The 15094-nt window shown below is 36.0% G+C and overlaps 1 protein-coding gene across 1 annotated transcript in view; it reads left to right on the forward strand.

Moving 5' to 3' along the window:
* The first annotated feature begins 747 nt into the window (after positions 1-747).
* LOC132910014 (uncharacterized protein DDB_G0271670-like) overlaps positions 748-15094 on the forward strand; it is a 72502-nt gene continuing 58155 nt past the window's right edge. The window contains exon 1 of the mRNA XM_060965371.1: positions 748-1527. Coding sequence (XP_060821354.1) covers positions 1471-1527 — 57 coding nt within the window. The 5' untranslated portion in view covers positions 748-1470. The remainder of the gene's footprint in view (positions 1528-15094) is intronic.

Raw genomic sequence — 15094 nt, forward strand, 5'->3', positions numbered from 1 at the left:
ATCAACTGTGAATTTCTGTGCATTTTACAGAATCACATGTTCACGTAGAAACAGATGATAATTTGAGCTGAAGAATTCTAATGAAGAATTTTATCATTTTCATAATACGTCATTTTTATAACCCTATAAAGATACTACAGAGTTTGATGTATTTAGACCTAACCAATTAATATAGAAATGTTAATAAATACAACGGTGTTCATTGCTAGCCACTGCATAGCATATCAGCCATTCTCGTTTCATTATCTGCCTACTTCCACTATGCATCGATTACCTGTCCCTTCAGTCAATTAAATGAAAACGGAAAAAGACCGAAGAAATCTTGCCAGAGGGACGAAACACTATTCGAAACTCATTCGATATCACGGTTTCAGTGTCCAGGAAACTTGATAAGCATATCAAGCAAACATTCTCGTTTCGTTCTCCGCCCACTTCCAGTATCCATCGACTACCTGTCCTTTCAGTCAGTCAATTAAATGGAAACAAAAAAAGTTCGAAGAAATGTTGCCAGAGGAACGCAACGCTATTCCAATATTCCCCGATATCTCGGTTCCAATATCCACGAAAGATCCCTGTCCGTTCGATTCAACAATGACACGTATCAATAGGGGCGCTAGAGGGGGGCGCGCGATTCGTCAAGCTCTCATGACGTTCCGGTTAGCCGAGGTAAATCGTAGGGAGCACACGGTGGCGGAGGTTGAGAATCGCGTGTTAGAGAGAGGGTAGAGAGGCGAGTAGAGGCGATCGGTTCTCTCGGATCAGCTGTGAGAGCGGCGTGGCGCCGTGTGCCGCGGCTCTGACCCGCTGTCAGTTGCCCGAGCCCTGTGCTACGGTTAGGACCGTGCAATCGTCACCTTTTAACGAGCACGAGACAAGCTTACGGGATCATCACCGAAACGACTGGGCTCTCACGGCCGCGTCGTCTAGTCCTCGTTGCGAATCGCGTCGTTTCATCGATGAAGATTGACCACGGTCAATCGAAACACGGTACAACTTGGAGATCAGGATCAAACGAACGTCGTTGATACGTGAACTGCTCGTTGTCCACGGTCGATTTGTAGAACGTGAGTCGGATACACGGATTAGCGAAAGAAAGAGGCAAGAGAGAAACAGTGATCGATCGCGTTCCGTTTCGATCGATCCGTGTCGGAGCACACCATCTGCTTGAAATCGTGCCTCATGATCGACTGGGATTTCTAAAGATCACGAGCCGCTCGTTGAAAGCTTGAAATTGCGCTTCGATCATCCGCGATCGTTGATCCTTACGTTTCGAACGTGCCGAGTTGAGGGAGAAAGAGATAAAGAAAGGGAGAGGAGATTGCCGGTTCGAACATCGTGGTGGTTTTTGTGGTGGAAAAGTGATTCGAGGTTAATCAAAGAGAAGCTCGACAAAGCCAAGGGCCGCATGCTTCGCTAACAAGTCTCAGGATGGTCTGGTAGAGGAGGAGCCTGGTGGTTCGATCGCGAGAAATGGCGTGCGGAATATCGTTCGAAGCGACTGCCACGAGCACGGTACTTTTCCTGCTGGTGAGTAGTATTCTTTAAATTATCGTGAACACGTGTATGCGTTTCATTTGGATAGCCGTTTCTAATAGATTTGATAAAATGGCCACCGGAAAGCGGCACTTTCACTTTTTACGCGAAGTCCTGTACGGCAGAATAGGTATACTCGTATTCCTGAAGCCTGGCTTTTTCATTGTTTATGGCGAAACGAACGTCACATCGCTCGTGGAAATACGTAATGTGTTGTACTCGTCGTCGAGAAGTTCGTTCATGTTCGGAATGTTAAATTTAAGAGGCGAGTTATCGGCTTTAAATCACTCGAGTTCGCGATGCTTTTGTTTACGTGCTCGAAAGACGAAGTTCGAACGTGAATTATTTTTACGAGCGGCTTAGCTCGTTCGTGTGGTCACTTGGTGTAAATATGAGTATCGCCGGTACGGTTGAGGTACTTTCGAGATGCATTGTACTGTACCTAAACGCTATGTTTGGTAAGAGTAACATTCACGGTGAACTCGGTGGAATTTAAACTTGATCGTACGTATACCTTAGACGCACACAATTTCGTGTGCTATCTTGTCCTGTAAGCTTTTAACCAGAGATCGTTGACCCGTAGCGGTTTTAGTAGTATTAGTTGTATATTAAACGAATAAAATATTCTGCAATGAATAATGAGTAAATAGAAATATATATTGTATATATTTTATTATTCAGTAAATATATTTATTTATTCATTATTGCCATTTATTCAGAATACACTAAATTAAATAGAGAGAGAATAATCTTCAATGTTGCTTGTTCAATTTCTTATTAATATTATTTAATTATTAATTAATTATTAAATAAAAAAGCTCGTGCATATTTATGAAAATGGATATTAATTGAAATCAGATGCATTAAAAAGAATGATATTTAATACCACTTCTTATAATCGAGATGCATTTACGAACATCAGATATAACATTAATATTTATAACTTCCTGATGTTTTAAGAATGCGTAATCTCATTTCAAGATTTTCAAAACTTACGAAACACTTATGCATCGTCAGATTTTATATTCTCGGTATATATACTATAATATAACTTATGTAATTTATATAATGAAAAATCTCAACGACAATGTGCCTAAGAATAGTTGTCTGTTTCATAAATTACATTTACTTTAAATAACTCCAAATTACATCACAGGCGTAAATGTCATGAATTCGCCAACATCAACCTTTGTTACGTCCTCAACGCGATCCGTCATACACTTTCTGAAACAACACCCTTTATATATAAACCGTGACATTTTATCCGGTGATTTCATCAATGTTCCTATAGCATGTTTAACAATGTTTTACTTAATTTCAAAGTTGAGTATGTCTTTCGAAAGTAACTGTAGATACTATAAGGTTCTATATAATAATATTCCATAATATTAAGTTAGTCATTTAATTTTGTCTTAAAATATATTTTCCAACTATTTAATTATATTTTATAGTGTGATGATTATATATTGTTAACGGTTGAGCATTTTTTAGCAATACCGTGTTAATGATGTGCAAATTACACAGGTTGAAATTGTTAATTCAGGTATTTGCAATCATCCCTATTACAATAGACTTTCACCAAGACAGTAACGCCTATTGTTAAATTCTGCAATCATAAATCATCTCGCTGCCCCGTACGATCTTTCGTTTAAATAGTAATGGAACATTTATACACGAAAAGTATCAGTGAAAGTTATCATAATTATCCAAACAATTAATTTTCAAAATATTCGAATTCTTCGTAGAATTTACTCACAAATTCAACTATATAATTGTATTATGAAAATTTTTATTTCTGTTTGTTTCTCCATATTCTAATTTCTAATATCTTGAAGCACTATAAATATGTATAAAACGACATGCAAAATTTATTTCAAGCAACGAAGAACTAAAATAAATTGAATTCCATATGAGTACATTTCTATTTATATATTTACCAGGGTATCACATATATAAAAAAGATACTTGCGCCACTTTTTCGCCAACTCCCTGAATTACCAATTCCTTAAAAATTTTCTGATATGCGGATCACAACCTACCCCACGACGACACACTTAACCACATCCGGCGGCATTACCGATCGAAGCAAGGTATCCAACCCGACCACTCGGCGATCACTCAAAAAGTCATTATCACGAACCCGTTAACATTAACCTTCACGCGCCTCGAGCGTGGACAGTCGCGCTGCCAAGAACACCTCTTCCTCGCACGCAAACCGTGACATTTCTCCGCTTGATTTCATCAACGTTGCCCCATCATATTTAATAACGTTCAACGCACTCTTACAACTTTTCTTAAGATGACGACTTCGTTAAGACATTGACTGCCACGTGAATTTTATATATCTTGCCCTTGCTGTTGCGATCGACTGGAACGTACTATGCCATAACATTTAACTTTTGCAAAACATCGTATCGCATAATATTTCACTTTTTTCCTGACAATGTTATTCAAGTCCTGAATTTTTATTTAGCCAACGAAACTCATCGTACTTTGATCATTCTAAAAAATTTAGTCACGTGGGTTATCGATAATCACTGTGACAGTCAACGCGTTAATCGTTAGAGAGCGTTATTCTATTATGGCTGTAACAAAACTATTCTATCTCGATGCGTGCAAGCAAATCTAGTGGCATTCACACACAGCATGACACACGCATCGGTAGGTGTACGACTAGAGTCAAGGATACAGGCGTTATCTCGCCGGTGATTGCTATACTTCACGCAGGATACACGGCGAATGGACGATTGTGCATGCTCGACCGAGGTTCACGTGCAAATGCACACACGTCGTCGCCGGTGAACGCTACTCTCGTTATGCAAGCTGGTGGAATGTTAAGCTGCCATGGTTCCTTCGGAAGATTACGCTTCGATGATTTATCTTGTGCAATGGAACTCGCAAGCACAGCTAGTTGAAACGTTTTAGACGAGCTCCTGTCATGTCAAAAATCGGTGGAAAGGTTCGATTCGTGATTAGTCGTGTCGTTTAGTCCATTAAGCACCAACGTTGCGTTAAGTCAACGTTTCATTGGTTATTCTTTGCCAGTCCATTCACACGATGGAATTTTACTTCTTAACGGCGCGTTGATTAAGAGAAATTCAAACGATTTGCTTAAAATTTCTCCATTGTTATTTCTCCTTCTATCTAGATTCCATAATATTATAGAATTTGAAAGAATTGGAATGTTTGGAGGAAAATATGTTCTACGTACAAGTACTTTTATGAGTAAAAGTAGGATTCTGACATGATATAATTGAATATGAGAACCGCTTATTAGATCGAAACATATAAGCCTGTTAAATATGGATTATAAATTGACGAATTCTCGTAAAACACTAGAGATACAATTACACGAGAGAAAAATTTTAATATTTTCCATATTTTTAATGTTTCCCAATATTTTAATATTATGACAAGCGATATTGTTAAAGTTATAAAAATGTTGTAACGATACATGTTTAGTTGCAACAATAAATAAAACAACAATTTTGATAGTATCAAATTGCATAATTCCGTGTAACAATGCATTCCCTTAAATTCCGGTGACACTCGACGTTAAGTACAAACTTATTGTGCGCTCGTTGCGACGAATAAAATACGAGTAATCGATATTCTTTTCACGCATTCCTTGGAACGCCAGTTCGCAAATTTTGTACATTGCACTCACTTTCTCTGCACGTATTGGAAGAATATAAATCATTGCATTAAATTCACCGACCATTGTAACGCATCGTAACGTCCTATTCTTCGGAGAAACTGGAAATCTTCACGTTAACCTAATAATGCTTCCTTTGAACTTGTAAAGTAAATCCTACACACGTTCTATATAAGTATCGTATATTTCTGTAGCATGACATAGTGCATCTATTTATATAAACGTTTTATATGTAAATTTTAGTACAATACCATTCTTCAGTGTCTTGCAAAGCTTTTCCACAGACACGCTTGATGATAGTTTAGATATATTATATAAATAGTAGGATCTCGTGCGCATTTATTACGCTCTTGTAATGAACAAATAGCATGCTGTGCTTGCACAATACCTAACTACTACATCTATTATTCTCGCACTTCAATATTTAGTCATAAACATCTCGTTACTTGTACTCGACCGAAATAACAAAATGTTAAACTGATTCTTACGCGTATATCCTAATTGTGTGTTTATAGAACATATCTCGTACATTAATTAATCATAACCGCTTACAATTAAGCAGCTAGTGACTTAGGTAGGTACTAATCATTCTAATAATTACACGAGTTTCTCATCATAGTACAAGTATAATAGAGATACCCGTAACGAGTATCCGCACGTAATTATCTTTCATTGTAATGTTTCTTTAACCCTTTTAGTAGTATGCACAATGTTTCACAATGTACGTGTAATACGCTCTCCTCACATATTACTACACTGCGAATATCTGTACATTTATGAGCAACTTAAAGGTATAAAAATGTATATGATATGCAAAAAATATACGAAATACCGAAAGTAAAATATACATTATAGTATCATAATGTTTAATGAATTAGTATTTTATTCTATACTATATGTACCGTTCCTTTCGCTATTTTTTTGATATCTGCAAGGCTTTCTATAGTTTCTATATAGAGTACTTAATTTTCTTCTATCATGGGGATTTCTTAAAGATCAGTTTTTCGAAGGACTTCTTTTTCTTCTACCGAAACTTAATGAATCAAACTTTTCTACATTGTCCAACTGAGAAGCTTCCACTCAAATCTACTCCAATTGGAAATCAGCGTCTTGTTCAAAATGTCTACTTTCCAGCGTCAGCGTGTTTCTCCGTTATTTTTAAAATTCCCAGCTCGTCAGTATCCTGTGTTCGTCCGAGTCGAAAAACTGAAAATTCCGTCAGGACAATAGCGCTGTGGCGTCCATTCAAATTCCTGACGCAACACTCGCGGTGTCCCGGAGCTAAATAAGAATAATTAAAAGCTCGTATTACTGTATCGCGGCCAAAGAGAAAAGTCGAAGGAATTCAAGACAAGTGGGATAGCATCTGGGGAGGTCAGCCGAGGTAACGTGCGGGCCTCTGCGAAGAATATGTGTGTGCACGTGGCAAGAATCGCGCGAGAGTATCGAGCTTCGTCACGCAAGCGTAATTAGCGGCTGTAAAAGGGCGCCTCACGGCCGATAGTAGTAACAAGAATTTCGGAGATTAACGACCGATTAACGCAATTAATCGGCCATGCTTCTTTGAAAAGTATTCGGCATGAACGTCTGATTAATAATCCGCACGGCGCTTTTGATAATTACGAAGTGGCTGGTCTCGATGCTCTGATTTCTATAAATAACCCGTTGCTGGTTATTGAAGGAGGATGGAGGAAAAATGAGATCAGAATTTCGATTACGGGATAAGATTGTTATGTTTTTTATGAGGCGAATTTATACTGCGAGGTGATGTGGTCATCTTGTTAGGGATTGTGATTAATATTTTGCTTGGGGCTATTGCATAATATTTTGGCAATGATATTTTTAATGTTTTGTAATAAATTATATGGTTTTTTTTATTGTGTATCGGTTAGCAGGGAACTTTGTGAGGATTTATTTAGAGGCTTTCGTTATACTTTTTGTAATTTCAGTAGGTGATTTAAATCGTTTAGAATAATTTCCTGATACAATTTCGAATAAGCATATAATATTTTGCAGCGTTGGTTGTTTAACCTATTTTCAGATTGTTTCTAAATAAAGCTAAATTTTTGCAATGAGAAAATGTGAAAGAATAAGACACGTAATATTGTACAGTGACTACAGAAAGTGTTTCCGTACTATTGAATTTACCATAGCATTTAAATACGAACAAGCATATTTTTCGTGTCATTTGATAGTACTTTCTTACTACTGCAAAAATTTGATACTATGAAATTATCCAATTGCGCCATATAAATTACTCAAGCTTCTGAAGCTACTAAAATCCTTCAAATATTAAACACGAAATGAAAGCTAGAAATATTTCAATATTCATAAAACAAATCCATCAACTCTTCTCTGCAGTTCATTTACCACGTCAATAATCCGACGAGTCTCGTCTTTTTCTCAAAGTGACCTGGTCGAATTAAGACGCAACAAAGATGAACAGCAGCATGATTCGAACGTTAAACGCGACACCTCGATACATTCAAATGGTTTTTTAATTCGTCCGCGGCTGCAATACGCGGCACTCCGGTGCAAAGTTTAATTAGTGGAGCATGCAGAGACACGTTCAAAGGTCCAAGATAATTGGATAACGAGCAGTTTAAAAGACGATATGCCGCGGTTAAAAAAGAGCAAACGAAGGTTACCGGCCATGGGGAAGTGACGACAAACGATATAGAGCGTGCAAGCCTGTCCCTGTTAATTAAACCCCAAACGGCTGGAACAACGGGGTCCTGGAACTTGGCGAAAATTGATACCAACTGCTGATACACCCTGCTGTGTTAACGAGTGACCACCAATGTCCGGTTGGTGGCAAAAACTGGCGTACATTTGATGCTTGCGATAACTCCTTTAAGTATGTTCGTCGGAGACGCGTGAGACGGTAGTGATTATGAATAAAAATGCGCGTGTCGCGTTTCGTAATGCCTGTATAGACGATGTTGCTACGTTTTGATCGCCTATGCTTTGATTAATATCGGGAATCTCAAGCGCGAGGCAAAATTTTGATGAGCCTTGCAAATCAGATTTTACGCTGGTACTCGATGTTATTTAGAGCAGAATTTGCAGCATTCATGTGACACAGTACATAACGTTTCTATGCACGGCACTGTAGATTTGTAGTAGTGGTAAATTTTAGCAATGGAGCTCAATGTTTGTTCACCCTGTTAATTGAGATAATCGAATTTAAGTTTGGTCATTTTACATGTAACAAACTATTCATATACAAGTTTCTTTTATCTAGTATAAATATGAAGATGATACATTTTATTATCAAAGTTAATTTCACATTGAAAAACATGAATAAATTACTATTTATACTAGATAAAAGAAACTTGTATATGAATAATTTATTACATGTAAAATGATTAATTTAATAAGCACGTAAATTGTACTTGGAATATAATAGCTAAGTATGCTATTAGATTACGTTGAAAGATACATATTTAGTGATGTAACAGTAACAAAAGGAAAATGTTTCTGTACTGTTATAATATAATCATATTTGTAAAAATCGTAGAATACTTAACATCGATCTATCGACCTAAGAGAAATGTGCCTATATAATGAATAAATAATACCTAGAAATGATCATAAACAATCGAATATAGTAATTTTAATAACTAATAAATCTTATCATGCAAACAAAATACTGCATAAATAACATAGTAAGCCAAAGTTCCTCTACAGATACAAGTATGTACATACAACTTGAACTCAATATCTCAGTGCAATATCCCTTTGCGCAATTCCTTACGCAATTTTGCCTCGCGTATGTAAGCCACAGTGCAAACAAGACTCCTCCAGCGAGAAGAATAGAACGCATCCCTGCGAGTGACCCGCACGTCTCAGATCGTCGATTGAAATGCCACAGAGGGCGCAGTTCGAAAAATTGAACAGCAGGCAGACTCTTTGTACAAAGAGAAAAAGTTCTTCGACGGGGGGTAGACATAAAACCCGTTTAATAGAGGATGACGCGTTTTCCACGCGTGTCACGGCTCGTGGCCTTTGTTCAAAGGTTATAGTGACCGAAGGTCATGGTCAAAGGGGACGATCTTAGCCGACCAGACGATTGGTGCACGTGAAATTGATGTTCTACCCACTGGATTATATTAAATTATTATTAATTACGATTATTACCAGGTCGTACCATGCTTGTGATTAATGCTTGGATTACAAAGATACATTCTCTTTATCCTTTTTGTCTGAGGTGTCTCTTGCGGGTCGAAATCATCTACTGTTTTTCTTTTTTTTTAAATTTATATATTGCTTCGCGTTATATGGACGTTGCTACAATTTGTTGTATAGCTGACATCATTTATATGGACTTACGGTACCGATAAAAGGTTCAGATTCGGTAGGTATGTTTCAGTAGGAAGCAGTAAGATAAGCTGTGACAAAGATAAGCCGTATATCATTCGTGTTAATGGCGAGTTAGTAAATTTTAATTCTTTTTGTATAGTATCTTAAAGTAATTAAAGGTAAGGTAATTAAATGTGATATGGTAAGTTTAATTTTACCATTTGTTCTGTCTGTCACGTATCATTAATAATTAAATCTGAGAAAGTAGGTGTGACTGAAATGACCTTTAATTTGTCACTGATAAAATATCGCGTAATTTATATTATAATCAAACTTATATTATAAATAAACTTAAAGGTTCTAGAAAATGCTAATGTTTCTAAATGCGATTCAAACTCTTCAGAACAGATCTTCCAAGCTTCGTCATGTTTATTCGTCGATGACAACTTATTCTCTATCAACCTGACCTAACATGTTCATCTTTTTATCAGATTCGCATATAATTAGCGATAGCATCACCTTGGGATATTCATCGTATTTTTCTTCGCTTTCTTTTTCTGAATATTGCTATAATAGAGAGTAAATAATAATTATCAGTTTCATCTGAGAAGGGGAAAAATATTCGCTACTGTTACGGATCAAATATGTTCAACCTTTTACCATACAGAATTTTCATACAGAATTTCCATAAAACTCGATAAGGGAATATTCGTTAAAATCAGGTTTCAAATAAAATAGTCATTACCTTAATGTGAAAAATTTTTCATTTACTCTTGTCTTGTATTGACATCTTTACGGATCACAGGCTTCACGCATGTATATGAAAGTATACCACGCGTTCCAGAGGTTGCAAAAAATGCGCATAAATCACTACACTCCGGTCACTACCTTACGGTTCTGTGTTTGACATTCGGTGATGCACCTACATGAAAGAACGAATGCCTGATTGACATTGAAAGATCGCGTTGAACTCCAATCTGCCGTTTTTCTGGCTCTTGTTTTGTCACAATGTCACGTAAAATTCTGCAACGTGATAATTAAGCGCCGTTTTCTTATACAACGATATATAAATTTCATATTTTCGTTAATTACAACTGCTTATCCTTCATCATCGTTAATTATAATTTTTTATTTCCGTTACTCGACGTATCGGTGCTTAAACGTTTATAAGTTAACCTGAATTATAGATTTAATAAAAGATGTGGAAAAATTAATGACATACGATATTTGTTGCTACAATTTGGCATCGATATATAAATTTCATATTTTCATTGGTTCGTTAGTTATAACTGCTTTTTCTTCATCATCATTAATTATCATTTTTTGTTTCCGCTACTCGATATATCGATGTTTAAACGTTTATAAGTTAATCTGAATTACAGATTTAATAAAAGTTGTGGAAAAATTAACGACATATGATATTCGATGCTACAATTTGACGTAAATATATAAAATAGTTTTTTATCGATACAATAATAGCGATAATTAAGGTATCGACAAACTTCTTCTTGGAATCCTTATGCTAATAAATGACTTACATTGATTACAAGAAGTATTGGCACATATTCTTATTCGACAATGAAACGTTTTTTTTATCAGATTTACATTTCATTTTCGTAATATCAAATCTTTGTTCTCAGGCGGTATATTTAAAATACTTACTTTCAATTAATTAATAAGCAAATGCTATAATAAATACAATGGCGTACCAATACTTTTTGTAGCTATTGTATATCGACTACGGTGTACAAAATACTTTTGATTAGAAAAGCATTTGAAAAATTTAAAGTACACGATAATAACAAAACTAATAAGTGAATAGGTATTAAATTGATTTCGTTAGCATGTAATGGGAAAAGTTTCGTGGAACGAATTGCGCTAGGAGAAAGAAAGAAAAAGGGTAAACAGAAGAAACGATCCAGTTCTGTAGGAAACGTCAGGTTAATTTCACGCGGGCCACTTTTTGCTCGTCGTTAAAATCCTGCAGCCTTGCGCGTTGTTTCTAGAAACCATCGGTGAAAACCGGTCCATCGATATTACGAGAGACTTTATAGTCCTCTCCTTGGCATCGGTCATCGATGTTTCGCAGGATGATCGCAACGGTACACTAGAAAAGAGATCACGAAGACCGTTCTGCTACCAGATTCCACTGTTTCGTCTTTGTCGAGCGCTGATTGTCGAAGAATGTTTTTACGACACTTGGTTGCAGTCCAACTCGTAAATGATCGCTGGAGAACATTCGTCGGTGGAAAGATTGAGATAATAATAATTTCGAGGGAACATTTGGACGGTAATGCAGGGTTGAAACGATGATGGCGTGAAAGATCATGAAAGCGTAAAATCTGACGATTCTTAAGGTTAGTCTAGCGTGTCTGTAGGTTGGATACTAGCAATAGGTCACAGAATCTGGTACAGTAGATCAGGCTTTAATGGGGATGGCAATAATTTACGGTATAGATTGGTTTAATGAGAATTTTAAATGAGATTTATCGGCTTAATTTCACAAGCTTTCACAGCTCTCTTCTCAATTCTCTTTTGTTGCGAGATTTTATATTGGAATCATTATTTCAATTCAATTTAACGTATGATATAAATTAATATCGTGTACATGTATTCCTTGATATTAGTGCTTATAATAGAATAGTAGAAAATAATACAATTTCTTTATATAAAACGAATTAGGAAACTTAAGTTTGTATTTATGTTTAATTTACTTCAGGTATACAGAGAAAGACGAAAGCATTCACGCTGTTTAAATACTAAAATAGAAAGAGTAACATTTTTTTATATTATCAGATATATCGAAATATATACGAAACATCGAGACTTTCAGTCCCAAAAGAGGATCGTAAAATAGGCATATCGTACAATGATTACAAGATAATACTACGCGTACCTAATTCGGCGTAGGTCGATGATAAGTGTTGTGACATGTAGGTACTATATGTTGAAAGTTAGGTCAAAATTCGTGGGAAGACTGATTAGTGATTTCTACTTGCAAATTAATCCGAATTTTTTGGTCAACTGGATACATTGGAATGCCAGACGTGTCCCACATCACTCCTCGTAACTGTGCTCTGCCACAACGTAACAGAAACTTTCGTAACGCTCGAGTTCCGGCAATACTTCTATCGATCTTTCATCAAACCTTACGTTTATACTTGTAACACTTTTTCTCTCTTGCTGGAAGTTTGAATTGTTTTAGCAAGAGTGAAACGATATTGAAATCGAATCAATACTGTTACAACATGAAATGTAAATTACAAAAGATCGTACTACATGATTTAGTAAACTAAACGTCAGTGGGAAGTAGAATATATGTATACCTAGTAGGATTTGAATGTAGAATAATTTAAATTATTTGTATAGAGCTAATAAATATTAATGCAAACACATAATACGAATACCACAGATAAGAAATACGATGAGACATATTTTGCGTGTTCTAAGAAGAGTCATATTTATTAGATAAGCCGAATTTCCCAATCTATGAATAGCCTAATACATCAACTATCATCAAGCATATCCTATTGGAATGCAAAATATAGGAGGTTGCGAGAAGAATAATAAATCTGCCAAACAATATGAACAGCTTGTTAAATTCAAAGGAAAATGTAATAAATCAAACACTATTTCTATTCACGTCAAAATTATACCAGAAATTGTAAATTACCAGATATTAGTTAACCAGATATTACCAGATTTAGATATAAACTGTATAGCGTTGCTAATGATCTTCCACAATGTAGAACCAATAAAACAATTTTTTTCAAGTCAATATATTCAATCAATTTTACATGAAAACTATCTTTTCGTTTGATTTTGTCGAAAAAGTGATTGAGTCGCTTAGAAAGTTCGGTCCATGACCGAATTTGCCCTATTACAAAACCTGACTCAAATCTCCATTCCTTATCGTCTGTTTTAAATGAGATAACAATTCACAATATTTGTGATAATTTCCTTTCAGTTTTTCAAGTTACTTAAATATTTAAATTTTCACGAGTGTTGAACAGGGTTGTATAAAAAAAATCAGCCTTCACAAGCATATTATTTTCACATTCCTTTACAGCTCGCCACCAAAAGAACAATAAAATTCAACTACTTCTAACTTCTTTGCACAATTTCATAACATCGCCATGGGATTACGCGACACTATACCAATCCCAACGGGTGGAAAGTGCCGTTGTCTGTCCCGCAAGAATATTCCCAGTATCCAGGATGCATTTCTTTCTCCTGTCTGCGACCGCAAAATCTCGATGCGAGTTTCTTGTAAAGCTTGTAACGCTCTGTCAACGTTCCGCTGAAACGTCGCGCATAATGCGTGGCTTCTTATTAACCTTGTTAAACGTCGGCAGAAGGTGGCGGTGCCTCGATAAGGAAGCGGAAGAACGGAGAAGATAGGTCTGTAGGTTCGATGTACCGTTAAGAAGCATTAGAGAACGCGCGGAATTTGCGCGTTGCATTGTGGCGAATGTGTACCTAAGGTCGCGGCAGCTTGATAACGGTACAGTGTAACGGCGAAAACTACGAGTGTTTTTCGTCTGTAGCACCGTTCAGCCTGGAAAAAATGTTAGCTAGATTTCGTATGCCGGGAGGTCGTCGTATTTTCTTGAGATCAAGGATTATCTCGCAAGAATGAGAGAAACACGAGAGACGAGGTTTAAAAGCTTTTGTGGCATTTAATGCGTGTTCTATAGAGGCGCATAAAATTTTAATAATGCGTTCCGAAGATAAGATACATACTTTCGTATAGTTGAGAAGACTAATTTGATAATCACAGATTTACATATTTATCCTTATAAGTTGATAGGATATTTATTTTGGAAAACTACATGGGTACCTATCTTATAGCGTTATCAAATCCTATCTTTCCGTATTATTATAAATTCTCGGTTTAAAAAATTGGTTTTAAACATTGGTTTGATTTTACAATAGTGAATCTTTGTTCGTTTAATTAGACATTCCATAATGGTTATTCCAAACACTGGAAGAAAATATTTGTAAAATCATATTAAACGTATTCCGATATTTTTATTTTGGTATTTAATAATTAATAAAAGATTGAATATATTTAGAACGCAATTCTCTAGTTGCATTTGGTGTATTCGATGCTCTAAAATTTAACATCAGCTTCGTCGAAACAAGTACATACATTGTTTAATTAGTCCATAACTTGTTAAGGTACCATATCGTGCATATGCAGCGATAGATGTAATCAAAATATCAAGTAGTTTATAGGACAATGAAATTATTCTTTATTGTAATGTGATCATTCTCAATTCACCCTTTACTTTAAGCACTCATAAGTATATAAGATTTAAATTTGATTGACCCATAAGGAATTTTTAAAGGATTAGTCGTACAATGATATGATGCAGCACTTTGCCCTTGTTGTCACATGAGAACGAATCACAGACAACGATCCCTTACCCTCATTTCCTGTGTCACCAATGAGGAACATCCGTCGATAGTTCATAACAAGAACGAAGTGCTTTTGTTTATTACTAATTCCGCCTGGTGTATTGTCAAGTTCCTGTCATTGCGCGACCAAATGTTCATCGCGACAAATTGATTCAATCTACTTTTCTCTACACAATACCTCGT

Source organism: Bombus pascuorum, chromosome 8, assembly GCF_905332965.1.
Source record: "Bombus pascuorum chromosome 8, iyBomPasc1.1, whole genome shotgun sequence".
NCBI lineage: Eukaryota > Metazoa > Arthropoda > Insecta > Hymenoptera > Apidae > Bombus > Bombus pascuorum.